The 16,437-nt window shown below is 46.2% G+C and overlaps 1 protein-coding gene across 9 annotated transcripts in view; it reads left to right on the top strand.

Annotated features, from left to right (window-relative positions):
* The window catches only part of LOC116352815 (RNA binding protein fox-1 homolog 3-like), a 410,981-nt gene that overhangs the window by 298,882 nt on the left and 95,662 nt on the right, over window positions 1-16,437 (top strand). Inside the window, exon 1 of one of the 9 annotated variants that reach the window (XM_031834664.1) lies at window positions 4,215-4,671. The exons of 7 other annotated variants lie outside the window; for them this stretch is intronic. In XM_031834664.1, coding sequence (XP_031690524.1) covers window positions 4,546-4,671 — 126 coding nt within the window. In that variant the 5' untranslated portion in view covers window positions 4,215-4,545. Of the gene's footprint in view, window positions 1-4,214; window positions 4,672-16,437 lie in introns of those variants that run through there. One more of the 9 variants, XM_031834666.1, reaches the window with a different exon arrangement.

Here is a 16,437-nt window from a genome sequence, read left to right as displayed (position 1 = left end):
GTTATGATAAACCAGAGGGAGCAGCAGTCAGAAGTTTGTTATGTTAGGCTGCTATGACACAACCTTTAATTAGTGGGGATCCCAGGCGCTCTGGGCCTGAGGTTTAATCAGTGGACCTTTAGCGAGAGCATCACCCTCGCCTCGCTGCACGCCCTGAGGACACGCTGATCATGGCGTCCGTGTTTCCCCTCATCTACTGAGGGGTTCCGAGGCGCCATGGTGATGCCAGATAATGAGGAAGGCTTGTCAGAGGGGCACTCCAAGGGTCCCCCTTCCAAAGGCCCCCGCTGCCTCTCCAGTAATCTACCCAGCACAAAACACTGCTGCTGCTTTGTTTTCATTTCAAAGGATCTCCAGAGGGGAGGGGGGGGGGGGGTTGGGTCACAGAGAGACTACTCTAGACCAAATAACATCTGGACCAAATAACATACTCTGAGATCAGTGATCTTTTGGAACGTCAGTTTACTGATTATATCAATATGTTCACTAACAAGTGGCAGCGAGTGATAAAATATCATTGAATATGTATCAACGTGTTTACATTTGGTCATATCATGTTCCTGTTATGCGTTGTACACATTTGTTTCCTGTCTGTTTCTCTCTGTCCTCCTGATGGGGGAGCTGTGTCCATAGTGAAACCCTTCAGTAGACTGACAGAGAGAGCAGAGGTAAGGATGTAAACAGTCATCTCTTATGATGATTATTGCTAGTAGTCAGTTTTGATCAAGGCAATATGGTAAACAGTGGGAAACAGGCATGTGCCTCCAATTGTTTGGGCCGCATGAGCCACTGCCTCTATTGCCTCTGATTATTGCTGACTGGGCTCGGAGCTCAGGGGATGGTGTCTTAATGGTATCACTGCTGCTTTCAGCCTTTACAGACTACATTAGAGACTACATTACAGACTACATGACAGACTACATTACAACCCCACCGGCCTCTTAAGACCCACAGGAAAATCACCATATTTATAACATATTTCCTGTTTGTATTTTATCTGTTACCAGGTGTTTCACTGTTATATTTTGAAGGGATATTATCATCTGCTTTAAAAATAGTAATGTCTCAAATCAGCTGATTGCATCTCATGTGCTTCTCAACTCTGGGCCAACTAGAAACACACTGGAGGAACACAAGGGGGATGGGGATAATAATCCTTATTACGATTATTATCAGATTATTATCAGGTTGCCACAGTGGAAATGGTGATCATGGTGATGAGGAGGAGGTGATAGAAGACAGTGATGATGGTGGTCATTGTGATGAGGAGGAGGAGGTGATGGAAGACAGTGATGATGGTGGTCATTGTGATGAGGAGGAGGAGGTGATGGAAGACAGTGATGATGGTGGTCATTGTGATGAGGAGGAGGAGGTGATGGAAGACAGTGATGATGGTGGTCATTGTGATGAGGAGGAGGAGGTGATGGAAGACAGTGATGATGGTGGTCATTGTGATGAGGAGGAGGAGGTGATAGAAGACAGTGATGATGGTGGTCATTGTGATGAGGAGGAGGAGGTGATGGAAGACAGTGATGATGGTGGTCATTGTGATGAGGAGGAGGAGGAGGTGCTAGAAGACAGTGATGATGGTGGTCATTGTGATGAGGAGGTGATAGAAGATGGTGGTCATTGTGATGAGGAGGAGGAGGTGATGGAAGACAGTGATGATGGTGGTCATTGTGATGAGGAGGAGGAGGTGATGGAAGACAGTGATGATGGTGGTCATTGTGATGAGGAGGAGGTGATAGAAGACAGTGATGATGGTGGTCATGGTGATGAGGAGGTGATAGAAGATAGTCATGATGGTGGTCATTGTGATGAGGAGGAGGATGAGGTGATAGAAGACAGTGATGATGGTGGTCATTGTGATGAGGAGGTGATAGAAGACAGTGATGATGGTGGTCATTGTGATGAGGAGGAGGAGGAGGTGCTAGAAGACAGTGATGATGGTGGTCATTGTGATGAGGAGGTGATAGAAGATGGTGATGATGGTGGTCATTGTGATGAGGAGGAGGAGGAGGAGGTGATAGAAGACAGTGATGATGGTGGTCATTGTGATGAGGAGGAGGAGGTGATAGAAGACAGTGATGATGTGCTCATTGTGTGTTGGAAGTCAGCTACTGTAATCAATCAACAGTCTACAGCAATGGTTTCTCTTCTTTTTTTCATTGGAAGAATAGGTTTGGAGTTTACTGGAGTTAACTGAGGATATATCCAGCACATTTTGATAGCTTTGATTCCACATGACTCAAAGTAAGGCACAGTGGAGAACATTCCAGCAATTCTCTCTTTGAAGGGAGTGATCTGACACAGCTCATTTGAATTATAAACAGGGAGGGAGGGAGGGAGGGACGGAGGGGGGGAGAGAGAGAGATAGATAGGGGGAGGGGGAGAGGGGGGAGAGAGAGGGAGGGGGAGAGGGAGAGAGAGCGAGAGAGAGAGAGAGGGAGGGAGGGAGAGAGAGAGGGGGAGAGAGAGAGAGAGAGAGAGAGAGAGAGAGAGAGAGAGAGGAGGGAGGGGGAGAGGGGGGAGAGAGGAGGGGGAGAGGGGGAGAGAGAGAGAGAGAGAGAGAGAGAGAGAGAGAGAGAGAGAGAGAGAGAGAGAGAGAGAGAGAGGGAGAGGGGAGGGGAGAGGGGGAGAGAGGGGGGGGAGAGAGAAAGAGAGGGAGGGAGGGGGAGAGAGAGAGAAAGAGAGGGAGGGAGGGAGAGAGAGAGAGAGAGAGAGAGAGAGAGAGAGAGAGAGAGAGAGAGAGAGAGAGAGGGAGGGGAGAGGGGGGGAGAGAGAGAGGGAGGGGGAGAGGGAGAGAGAGAGAGAAGCTATTTGTCTTTGCAGCAGTAGCAGCACCTGCTGGCTCTAGCCAAGTCATCTCATCAGAGAGTGTTATACAGTACAGGGACATGCAGCGGTAATACTGTCCGACTGCTTGTACTTAACACAGGCTCTTGGACCTGAACAAGATGTGTGCAGACATGCAGTCATACCACTGGTGTTCCAGTTAGCACAGCCTCAGCCTTATCCAAGTCTCAATTAAGATCATGCTGATTGGTCATTTAGCAGAGGACCAACTTCTCCCTCCATTCTGTTCAGCTCAACAATTAGATGTACAAAACATATCAGCCAACAATTAGATAATGTTATTACAGTATTACACATTGTGCTGTGCCACTTATTGGTTTTCCCTAATCTGCAATCTGTGCTCTGTCCCAGTGTCTGGGGCTAATGAATAGGAAGTAGGGGTTAGTTGACCTCCTTCCTGGTGTAATTTCCCCCCTGCATACTATCTGAATGGGTCTGATTGAATCTGAATGGAGTGTCCCAGAGTGAGTTAATTTGGCACAGTGGACGTGCATCGTCTCCCACAGCAGGGCGTGATTATGATGGTCTGTCTGTGTCTGGGTGGGAAAGTGACCAAATTCACAATGATATTATTGTAGCTACCCCTGTGTCATAAATGGGTTGTGTTTGAAGGCTAACATCACACAGCCTTTATGGGAGCTCCATTGCGTTTTATATCAAACCCCTTGTTGTTTCTACAGAAGAAGGGAAAAAGATTAAAAAGGGTCTTTACATTTGTAGCGTAAATCATTTATGGATCGACTCTCTCTCTGTCAGGGCGGATGTATATTTACTGCTCACAGATGAAGAGAGATGTCACGGCTGAAGCTAAAGCGAATAACGGGGCTTTGTGAATACATTTGCCAGACTTCTATGGATGCTGTGAATTAATATTTGCCATACATGTTGTATGTGTCCTTGAGTGCAGCTCTTGCATAGACGGAGGGAGACCGTGGACGGCATTAGGCTCTGAGGGGGGAGCCTGCAATTAAAAGGCTGTATGCAGCATCCCACGAGGTGCTAATGCCCAGGATCAGCTGCTGTTCTAATGTCATTTCATCCCCCCTGTTATTCACACGGCCTGTTTGATGTAGGAATACATCACCTCTTTTATCACCCCAACTCCCACCCCCGTCGACTCTACAACCCCCCATCCCTCCCTCTCCCCGGTTTGCACAGAACCTCCCCTTCTGTGTCTGAATGCTTATGTTGGCTTTTATCGCTTCCAAAGTAAACAGAGTCGCGCAGGGGACAAGCGAGAGAGAGAGATAGGGAAGGAGAGAGCGAGAGAGAGAGGGGGGGGGGAGGAGAGAGAGGGCGAGAGAGAGAGAGAGAGAGAGAGAGAGATAGGGAAGGAGAGAGGGAGAGAGAGAGAGAGAGAGAGAGGGGGAAGGAGAGAGAGAGAGAGAGAGAGAGAGATAGGGCGAGAGAGAGAGAGAGAGGTGGCACATGCACATTGTCAGTGTGCGGCTGGCTACCGTGGTTACCTACTGCAATAGACACACAAAAGCAGGAAGAGAAATCCTCAGGAGGGAATAAAAGACCACAACAAGAGAGAAGGAAGACCAGGGCAGGAGAGAGAAAAAAGAGAGTGGTACTCTGTGCCAGAAGGAGAGAGAGAGTAGAGAGAGTGAGTGGGAACAAGAGAGCGAGCAAGAGAGAGCAAGAAATAGAGTAGCGAGGAAAGAGAGCGAAGGATCTTCCTGCTAAATGCGCAAAGCATCCCGTTACCACATGCTGAGCTCCATGGCCAACTCAGGCTGTCTGCTTCTCTCCGGCTCCGGGATGCTACCTCACTCCCTCCACTGTCCCCCTGCCTTCCTCTACCTACACCAGGTAAGTCTCTCTATCTCCATCCCTTCCTCTCTTTTTCTGTCTCCTCCTCTCCCTCCCTCTCTCTCTCGCTCCGTCTCTTTCATTCCTCCGTTTGCTCGGCAGCACGTGATATCATTGTGTTTCCCCGAGTACTTCCCCAACCCCGATCCTGACCCTTCCAACACAGACGGGGGGGGGGGGTTTGGTCATCTCCTTTATTTTCCCCGTTTATTTTCCTCTAATCCACCCTGTGCAGTTTTGAACGAGGGAATCCATGAATTAGTGACGTGAGACTGGGATACGACATGTTTGTTTAGATCTCGGCTTCATGACTCATTTTGCTGTGATTGCAACACTGCATATTTTACTGCTCATTCTATGGTCATACTGTCCTGTCACTTTCCATTGTGTGTCAACACTTTTCACTGAGTAATTCAGATTTAAAAAATTACACTCAGTCACTTATGTGCATTTTGTGAGAGGGGGACATTGAGCAACTCTTTCACTTTTCTGTCATGATTATCTACATTGATATTTGTTTGAGTAATTATATGAAGCTTCGATATTTGGTGTTAATTGATTCCTTGTCACTGGTCCCTCTTGCTTTGTGAAATCTTAAGATTCACTCTGCAGAGGAAAACAACTACCCAACAAAGTGACTGTTAAGAGCGGGCCCATATGCATCTCTTGAATTATTCAAAACATTTTAATTCAGCGAGGGGGGGTGGTCGCCTGTTCAATTGTGTTTTTACTACCACTAGCATGTGTTGCAGTAAACAATGTGTTACTGCAGTGATTGAAGCAAATAATGGTAAGGCTGGCAGGATGGAGCCTCCTGCTTCCCCTTTTAAATCCTGCTCCCCATCAGGGTAATGGCCCCTCTCCCCTCCTACCCATCTGTCCAGCGCGGGCACACCCCGACGGCTAGGCCATCAGAGGGGGACAGGCATGTGGACGACCAGGTGCCGCTAGCACACACTTCATGTGGAGAAGCCAGGGCTAGGATTCCCCAAGGAAATACTGCTTTTATTCATGGCCTCAGGAATGTGTGTGTGTGTGTGTGTGTGTGTGTGTGTGTGTGTGTGTGTGTGTGTGTGTGTGTGTGTGTGTGTGTGTGTGTGTGTGTGTGTGTGTGTGTGTGTGTGTGTGTGTGTGTGTGTGTGTGTGTGTATGGAGGTTGGGGTCTATATTTGTGTATGAAACAAAGGGTGATATGTATAAAAATTGTAAAAAATGTACCTCTGCTGTAACTGACTTATGGAAATAGAGAGGCTGGTCTACAAAGACAACATTATTTTCTGAAACACAAGATTACTGTACTGTATCTGTCCATATGATTTGTGGCTGACTCTAGTAAAATATATATATATTACTTATTGTATGTCACTTATGGGGCATATAATGTCAGTCCTGCTTCAAACAAATACATGTTTTGCTCTGTTCAATCCAGAATTCACCTCAGAATTCATAGAAAATTCAAAAAGGATGTTTTCACAAAATATCAAAGCATTTCACATGAATCAATGATTCACATTCCCTTGTTATGGGAGCCCACCGGACCTATCCTACTCCTGCAGTGTTATTTGGGAAATGACTCATTCATTGAATGAAGATTCAGCCTCTAGCCCTCTCCTCTCCCCCTTTCTCTGTGCTGACCCCTCTTTTGTATCGTGGCCATTGCTCCTTTTCAGACGGTGGCGGGTCACTGCATCCTCTGCACCTCTCTTTCTCCCCGCACCTCGGCCCAGACGCACCTCTCTTTCTCCCCGCACCTCGGCCCAGACTGTGTGAGGGAAGAGACACACAGAGACTATAAGGACAATAGATTGAGGTGAAAGCCTTTTCCCTAGCAGTTTGTTTGAATTCAAAAAAGGGGAGACGGCATTAAAATGACTCTGAGTGCTTTGGGTATTATGTTGGAACATGATGCTGTATGATATCACAGGCGTACAGAGTTTTATTACATAAAAGATTACTGAACCAATACTTTTTCCTGTTTTGCGTTGCGGCAATTTCACTGTGTTGTTGTACCACGGCAGTCGGCTTTGATGCTCTTTGTAGTGGGTCGTTGTGTATATGAATCTTGGCTAAATGTTTGTTTTCATTAACACAAGAAGAGACTCCTCGTGGTGTAATGAGAGAAATGTGGCTATTCTGACAACATGGCAGTATCATGCTACCTCTCGCTGCTGTAATTCAGAAGGTATTTTGGGACTCTCTACTACATGTGAAAAGCTGCCTGTCTGTCTGCGGAGATGATGTCATCTTTTTCCTCCGTCGATCAGGATCTAACAGTAGCATATTCCATGACTTATGGTGTCTGATATTAACAGCACTGATGAATTACAGTACGGGTGTTTATATATGAAAGTAGAAATATATTTCTGATACAAATGTTGGGGTGGGATACGTTAACACACACTATTTAGTTGTGGCTGGGCCTCAGTTTGTATCCCATGGATTTTCTATTTAGCAGGCTTTGGGTGGGCATCTGGCTGTGGTCGTAAATGCAGCTATATTATCTAAGTAGGAAGCAGTTCAATTAAAAAGAGGGAGTTTCTTAAGGCATGTCTTACATGTCTCTCTGTTTGAGCCTGCTACCATATCTGGAGATCTCACATTTCTGAAATTGCTTTCCTTGATTTGTAATTGGATTTTGTATCATCACATTCTGCTGTGTTGATATTGACCCTTATTGTCATATCTATTGATTGTTTCTGTGGGTGTTTTGCGTTATTCATTTCCCCTCACCCGTTTTCTGAATAGCATCTTAAATGGTTATTCAACCTTTAAAGGGAGCTTTCATGCGTGTGTAGATGGGGAGGGATCGTCTGGTTTCACCTGTTCCTCTGTCAGTGGTGTACCAGGCAGGCAGCCCAGGGGAGGTCTGTGTCCTCCTCCACAGCAGCGGGCCACTGATCTCTCTTCTCTCAGTGTAACCGACTCCTGCCTGCGTCAACACTGTGATCCCTTCTACGCAGCCGGGAGTGGAGGGAAGACAGAGGCCGGGGAGGAAGGGATGTAGAGAGAACTGGGAATACACCACTTTATCTATCTTTGCATCCCTCTATCCCTCCCCCTCGGTTCAGGCCTTCATCCTCCACCGCCTCCCCAGTGAGGGGCTGTTTTGCCCGAGGGGGGGGGGGGGGGGAACAGTATCTGACAGTATGGGAGATTCAGGTTCCAGGTCTCCAGGGACAGGGCTAATTCTAGCGGTGAAGAGACAGGGCCTTTCTAGGGGATAATTATTGTAGGCCAAGCTGTACTATTGACAGCTGTAAATGGAGACGATGTCTGAAACTGGGGGCCAATAGATTTCTGTTCCTACATGGGCTGTGTGGGTGCATTGGAGATGGGTTTGAGAAATGAGCCACAGCCTCTTTGGGCTTTGGAATGAGAGTGTGGAGGAGGCAGGGGGGCTGGGTTCTCCCCCTCCACTGACCTCATGGGGAAAGGTTAACTGAGAATGGTTGTCTCTTTAGGCGCGAAGCTGAATGAGACCCTCAGTGTACATGGCCTTTATGGTTAAATGGTTCCTGTTAAAGCTGGACCCGGTATTCTTTGAAGATAACGAGAGGGCCTGGAGAAGGGAAGGACTGTTTACGACACCTTTCCACTTTTTTATATCCATTGACAAGTTATTTTATATTTCCATCTTCTGTTTCATAAATTCAAAAATGCATTCATAGCATTTTAAATCATTTCATTTCGTCACCAAGAAAGCTGGGCTTGACTCCTTAATGCAGTCAATTTGATGCAACGCAATTCACTTTGATTCAATCAAACTCGATTCTAAAACTTCAAACGCTATTTCATTGGTAGAGAATACGTTTCATTGTGTATTTTGCCTAAGATTATTCCTATGGAGGCCCTCTCCCTCTCTCTCTCTCTCTGTCTCTGTCTCTCTCTCTCTCTCTCTCTCTCTCTGTCTCTCTGCCATTCAGCTGTTTTGTCCCTTAAACAGCAAATTTATAACAGCAGAACAAAAGCGGAGGGGACTGATTGAAATGTTTTCTCACTTTTCCTCGCGGCTCTGGAGGAGAATTGTAAACCACAACTCAGTCGTTTATGTTGAAATGTCATTTGGTGTGTGAGCTGAGCAGAGTGAGGGCTGCCTAGTTCTTCAGAGGGGATGCCAGTCACACCCCACTCCCTCCCTGTGACTAGTAGTTCTCTTAAGGCTACCTACCGACTTACTCTGTTAGACCGCTGTAAATGGAACCAAATTACATTTCCTCCCCACAAAGAAGAATGTCACAAACAGTTCAATAGATTTACACATGCATGAAGCCGTATTGTGGGAGTTTGAGGGTTCTGTCTCTTTGGGGGGGGGGGATTTGTGTCGATTCACAATGTTTCACAGGAGAATGCGTACTTAACATTAGAGTGGGGTGCAGTGCATTAATAAATGTATATTTACATTTTGCCAATAATGCTAAACATCTCCAGTCATTAATGGTACCCATTAGCCTGGAGTTGACCAAGCTTTCTATATGCATAGCCTACAGTGTCATGTGATTAGCATGCACAGTGCTTCTGATGCTAATATACTCCACTTGCTGAAAACAAAGTGCTGTTGTGGATATCTTCACCCTCCAGTATTCATCCAGATTTTTTTTGTAGCATGACTTAGCATCATTTAATTGAGCTTTTAAATCACTATTCATGTCAAATATTCACTGTCTCAGGAAAACTGACCCCAGATCCCGGTATCATAACATAAGTTTTCTCCTCATTTAAAGAAAGTATAATGCAGTATTTTAATGTTTTATCGGGGGCGACACCAATACATGCCACCATGTGCATTTTACAACTATTATCATAGGACTATTATAGGAGCAGCCTGTGATCAAAAAAGGGAAGTGAACGTGAGTGTCGTCAACCCTGTATCTCAGTGGCCTCATTCTCTATGCAGACATTTAATACAGCTCAAGAGTATTCGCTTGGTTTTGCAATCGCCACCATTACGTCCGCTTGAGCACTCCTTTAGCTAAAGAGAGACCGCGAGCGGAGCAGGCTGAGGGGGCAGCGAGAGGGGAACGAGACGAGAGACGCGACACAATGCCTCCTTGTCTTTACACTGCGGGAGCTCTCTCTATCTCCCTCTCTTTCACACACACACAGGGATAAAACAGGGAGGAGGATAACCCCTCTGTGAAAATCCATCAGAACTATGTTTGTATGGGTGACTGTTTTTACTGAAATATAATCTATCCTGAGGTTTTCTGTTTCTCTGAATGGCTCAGTAAAATGCTTAAGCAGCCCGAGCAGCTTGACTCCAATTATTTCTTTACTGCAGTAACTTAGCCAGCTGTGATTATTATGTTTATAATGTAGAGTCATTCTCATACTGTCCTTCAAGCCTCCTCCTCTCAGCTGGATCCTCTCAAATGAGACATAATATCTTGTGTGCTGAGTTAACAGAGTGACCATAGAAGTGAAACAGCCATCACCTGCTATTAAAGCCACCACCTTTTTATCACCACCCTGCTTAACAGCAAAGCATTATTACCGGTTTCTCCGTTCCTCCTCGTGCTCCTTCCCTTCCGGCCAAGCTGTTTTTCCTCTGTCAGTTAGACGGGGCTCGTGAAAAATAGTTCTCTAGGTAAACACAGAAATGTTGTTTTTCAAAAGGTCATTATCAGCACCAGTGTGACTTCTGCTTGAGGAAATCATTTATCATATCAGAGACACTTTGTAGTAGTTCTCAGTGATTTTTAAATATTTATTTCTGCCTCGACTTGCAATATTGCCGTGGCTAGCTTCTCATTTGGAAGCCGGTAACTGTATATATTACTATTAAAAGGCACCAGGGGTCATCCTCTAAAGAAGATCAATATTTGAACTATACTGTTGTGGTTCAACATGTACTGGTGTATAAAAATAAATGGGGCTTGAAATTGATTTTAAGTTCTCTGTGAAAAAGTCCAAAGGTATTTGGAAATGAAAGTGAGGGGGAGGAGTGTGCCACCCGGCACATACCAAATAGATGACCTCTAGCAGGCACATTTATAATTGCTTTTGTTTCTTCAAATCAAATGAGCCCTTTTATTGTCATTTTTTTCTATTTCAGAGGTGGGACTGAATTGTCAGTTACGCCACATTCTTTTTTTTAAAGCCTAAAGTTAATATGAAGTAATACCTTTAATTCCCATCACATCTCTGCCTCTCCTGTCAACACTCACATACCAAACAAATCACCATTAGATGGTTATTAGAATAACAAGTGGGCCGTTATACACCTTCCTGCTATGTGTTGAATAGACAAAACAAACGCTCACACTCTTCTTCTTTCCTGGCGGGCAACTGAACAGGAATGAGGTTCATTACTCACCACTAGTTGGATAATCACCTCAAAAGGTGTGAAGAAGCTTGTGTAATTTCCCCCAAATCAGTGGCCTCCTTCCCCGTCTGTCTCCATTTCGTTGAGAGACTAAATCTGGTTGATTTGTCTTGCAGCAGTTTGTTAGTGGAGTACGCCTCTGTGTTTCTCTCCAATCATCTATCAAGGTGAGCTGTGTGGGAAAGAGCATCGCCTCGGGGTTCCTCCCCATGTGCTTAGGAGGTTTTATTAGGTCCCACAAGACCACTGCTGTGGTGCCTTAAAAAATGGAACTTACAAATTACTGCCTCCACGTGCCGTGTGTGTGTGTGTGTGTGTGTGTGTGTGTGTGTGTGTGTGTGTGTGTGTGTGTGTGTGTGTGTGTGTGTGTGTGTGTGTGTGTGTGTGTGTGTGTGTGTGTGTGTGTGTGTGTGCGTGCGTGCAGGGCTACGTGCATATGCTTTATAGGTTTTTTGCACATGCATTTATGCATGGATAAATGCACCCATGTGTGTGTTCGTATGCGATTCAGATGAATGTAAATCAGTGTGAGTGAGAGAGTCTGTCTGTGTCTGAGTCCCATATTAGTACAGCATGTCCTTGGGAGAATATAGGAGTGATCATGTGCTGCATGTCTCCAGGGGGACTGTTGGAGGTGGGGTCAGTACCAGCTGTCATCTCCCTCACGGCTACTCTACACGTTCTGCTATTCATGTTAGGAGAGATGAGGTACTATGGAGTCACTCTCTCTGAACAAGCAGATATTTTCCATTTCTCACCGCTGCTCAGACCTTTGCTTCTAATTTAATGAATCGGACTTGTAACTCCACATTGTTAGCATTTAGCAGTAGCAAGTAATGAGTATTAATTAAGAGGATTGTAAAGGCTGAAAGACACCGCTTTTACCAAGAAAATGTTGAAGCAGCGCAGTCAGAGGAGATATTGTCATGCGGAGAAAGGCCTAATTTACCAAGCCAACTGTTTTTGTATTGTAAATAACTTTGTTTTGTCAGGCAGACCACTATCAGTGCTAACGTGAGTAATCAGTCTGATATCCTCGGCATTCTGGCTCCCTCAATGAACTGTAATAAACTGTAATAAATTACTCTGCTCATTTTTTCCAATGATTGCTCTTTCTGGTGCTTGGAGAGGAAGTGCTAATTAACTGAATGTGAATGAAATTCTAGGGCAGAGTGGTATCAATGCGAGGGAGACAAATGCGATTTAGCTCTGTCGAGAGCGAGTGGAAAATTGCTGCGTAAATTGGAGGTTGTTGCTGCCGAGAGTTTTCTGTGTGCTTACATTTCATGGGTGAGAATCCAATCTCGCAGGGCAGCACTGCCCTCTCTAATACACTCTAGTGTACTCCACCTACTCTATGATAGGGCTCTAAAAACACCCCAAATCTCCTCTGTAACACACCCACACACACACACACACACACACACACACACACACACACACACACACACACACACACACACACACACACACACACACACACACACACACATCTCAAAGGTAAAAGGGGATGGAGACTTCTTATGCTGTACAAACAGCAATTTGCCTCATCTTCCAATTGACCAAAATTCCTCACATTCCTTGACTGTAAGCAAAATAGACAGGACATTTTCTACAACTCTCCGCTTGTTTATGGAGCTTGTGTGTCTTTCTGTAATTTCCAACCTGTCAGAGAGTAGGTGCTTCAGATAGGTAAGGCAAGCCCTAACGTCTCTCTCACTCTCTCCTCTCTTCCTTTTTCTCCTTTTTCCTCTCTCTTTCGTCTCTGACTGCGATGGCCATTTTTATCTATGGGTTTGGGCAGTTTTGGAGAGAATTACGGTGACAGTGTCATGGAAATGATAGGCCGGCAGTGAGATATCTGTGCCTCATAAATTCTCCATTCCTCAACATACTTTACGAGGGAGGTTTCTGTGCGTAAGACAGCCAGTGTGCCACCGTATCCATCTCCACCTGCTCTTCCACTTCAGAGCCTAGCTCCCTCCATCCACTTTAAGACAGCAGCCCAGCTTCTGCTGGATTTATAGACGGCTACACTAGCAACACTCATTTGAGAATTTATTTTCACTTTCATTTGGTCTGTAAACAATGCTTCTGATGATTTTGCGATACATTTTTTCCCTCTGGTGCTAGATTAAGTTTCAGGCTCTTTATTGGGGGGTCCAGTCAGTACCATGAGGCAGAGATGAAGAGATGGAAACTACATTACATCAAGCTGATGCACTGCTGTGTGTGAAACTGTACTACTAAACCCCCATAAGGCCTTGTTGTAGTGAAGTATTGTACTACTGTATCAGCAAAGGTCATGGGCTCCTCTGATTATACTGTATGAAGGCAGATCAAAGGCTGCAGGATTGTAGATGTATATTTCTGTGTGATTTGTGTGAAGGGGCTTTTCCCTCAGAGAGCTATGCCCACCACGATATAGGGAAAAAGACAATCTAAGTTACAGTATAGAGTAAGTTAGCTGAGGGCCGTGGCTGCTGCTGTTATGTTGGTCGATGTTTCACATGTATTATTCTACACTCACTGTGTGATGTTGGTTGGCAAATTGCAGCTTCGCATGTCAAACACATTGATATTGCCCAGGAGTGGTAGAATAGGGAAAACATGATTTATTAACTTTTCATTTATTTAATTATCCCTGTTGTTTTGAACACGCTATATTCACCAGCCCTCTGTTTTCATTTTCAATGAAGGTCTGAATTCACTTCCCTAAGTTGTGGGGTGATTCGATGAGGAGAGTTTGAGTGTGTTTCCAGGGTTGTGGCACTTCCCAACTCAGTTAAAGTAGTGAGCTCCTCTCCTTTATTGGGTAAGCTTTGGCCTCTTGTTTGGGCTGGAGAAGTAGTGGCTGGAACCAGTGAGGTCTGCTCCATCTTCAATCACATCTTCACACTCTCGCTCCCACTACCATTCTGTTCACACAAAGACAGAACATCCCATAGGGGACTGAGCACCAAGCCTGGTGCTGTATGTAGAACCAGTGGACCTGAAGATTGCAGTCATCACTCACTTGATCTTCATGGAAGACTTTACCCACAGATACAGAGTGATACCTGTAAGTCAGTCAAATAGGGTTTGTGTTTGAAGAATACTCTATAGGTTTTTACAATCAGCTCCGGTATTCCCAACACGCCTCTGATGTCAGCACACCTGCTTATTGGCCAGACATACCTGTTTCTTTAACGAGACAGGATGCTCAATGGAAGCAGACAAGGCTGTTTCACAGGGGACTTGATCTAATCTACTCCCCCTCAACATGGACATTCACTGTCACTGACACACACACGTCATCTCCAATAAACTTGGGGAAGGCAGAGCATGTCGAAGCCAGCCTCTCTGGTAACTGGCACTGGCACTCGGTTAAGCTTTCATGTTCCACGCGGCACACGCCATTGTTTATTTTTTATCTGAACCTGTCTTTTTGATTTTGTTTACCGGAGAGCCCCTCGAACAGAAGCTGTAAACTGTACAATCTGAATCTTCTAAGAGTTTTATCTGGAGAAAGAAATCACTCTTTGTTGCTCTTTCTCTTTTTGCTCGATCTCTCCCCTGCCTCTCCTCTCGTTCCCCCTCTCCTCGCGTTCCCCCTCCTCTCGTTCCCCCTCTCCTCTCGTTCCCCCTCTCCCCCTCTCTGTATGTCTGTGTGTGTGTGAGAGCAGGTGACTACTCACTGCGTCAGTGTAAGTGCTCACCAGCAGGTTATTCCCTCTGAACTGGGGCTCTTATTTAATGCTAATTGCAACAATTAGCATGTGAATGTGGAGGAAATTACATAATAGGAGTAAGATAAATATTGATGTTAATTCATATTCGAGGAAGAGGGGACCCTGCACCGGGTTCCTGTAAATGTAGCCCCAACCCTCATTTGCATACATACATCTGGGCCAATTAGAAGCAAACATGATTGCTGTTGAGGTTAAAAATAAATCATTTAACTCCTAGAAGGCGACGTGTCACCGGCATGGAGAGAGAAGAGAAAATGGGAGTTGGGGCATGATGGGAATTTATTTTCAACTTTCCTCTGTGGTGTATTTACTGGTGTCTAAAGCCGGAAGCAGCTGCAATTGAAGGTTAAATGACATCCATCAGACTGTTAGACAGCTGACCAAGGGATGAGTCTTTTCATTGTGACTTTGTAATAACTGCAACTCTGCCCTGCACAACGAGCCAGAGTGAGACGGATGACCTTGCCTGGTCGTTCCGACGGTCTCCCAAAGCTCTCATCACATGGGAGGAATGTAAATACCAGGTGATGCCTTGTTGTTGTAGGGAGAAGGCAGGGAGAGGCTCTACACTGGGGGGGACAGAGGTACAGTCCAGTATGGGGTGTTTGGGTACTGTTGGTACAGAGAGGGCAGTGACCCAGGGCAGATAGCCCTGGCCCCTGGGCGCTATGCGCTAGGCGAGGGGGATGCTGGGGTCTCAGCAGGCTGCCGTGACTGAGCAGTCGTCGGGGTGGAAGTAAAAACGTCCCCGCCCACCATCTGGACAATGGCCCACGTCTGCAAATCAGCAATGTGCAGTCGACGGGCCATCAAACACACACACACACACACACACACACACACACACACTCGAATCTACACACGCACCTTCCCCCCCAACCCTGTCTGTGTTTTCTTTTTTTTATGCGAAAGAAAGCGGGAGAAGGAGAAGGAGAGCAGTGCCAGAGGCGGGCGGGCGGTGGAGAAACCTCATTTCTTCCGGCATGCTGCAGCGAGTGGGTTATTGAGGTGGCTGTAATTTGATAAGAAGAGGAAACTCAATGGACTGTGAGCAAGTCAGCAGTTTGAGGCCAGTCACATTTCTGATGTGGAGGTGGTGGTGGTGGTGGTGGTGGTAGTGGGAGGCAGGGGGGAGACAGGAGGACGGGGGAGGGAGTGGGGCTCCCTGACATTGGCAATCTCACTTCCATGGGAACAGAGAGAGGATGGGAGGAGCGGCTCTGATCCGCTTGAGGTCCGATATGTTCTCGGACGGAGCCGCAGGCGATGTTCCCAGGCGGATGCCCCACATACCCCAGTCTGATCAATCCTAATCTGGGGATCGCCCCCTGAGCCCCTTCCATCCTCCTCTGCTGTTTCAAACATTCGCTCACTCCTTCCTTTGTCCCTACCTTTTTACACACGCTCGTTATTATGCTTTCCTCCCAGTCACTTTTTGTTGTTGTGGCTGCTTCTTCTTTGCCAGATAAGAGACACAAGTGTGATCAGTGCAGGCCTTTGATGTTCCTATAAATAATGGGCCAGCGCGGCCCACTCCAGAGCCCTCCACTTCCTAGCTCAGATCAAAGATTAGCTCCACGTCGGCCCCAGCCCAGCCCAGCCCTGGAATAAAGAACTTTATTGGATTCCAGGAGCCCCGTACGGTGCACTAGGCCCTGCCTCTCCAGCACAGTCCCTCGTCAGACGCTGGCGGCGAAACACTTTCACACGCAG

The sequence above is a fragment of the Oncorhynchus kisutch genome, linkage group LG10 (genome assembly GCF_002021735.2).
Source record: "Oncorhynchus kisutch isolate 150728-3 linkage group LG10, Okis_V2, whole genome shotgun sequence".
NCBI classification, from domain to species: Eukaryota; Metazoa; Chordata; class Actinopteri; order Salmoniformes; family Salmonidae; genus Oncorhynchus; species Oncorhynchus kisutch.
The sequence above is the reverse complement of the archived record's forward strand: the minus strand, read 5'-3'. Positions and strand labels throughout refer to the sequence as shown.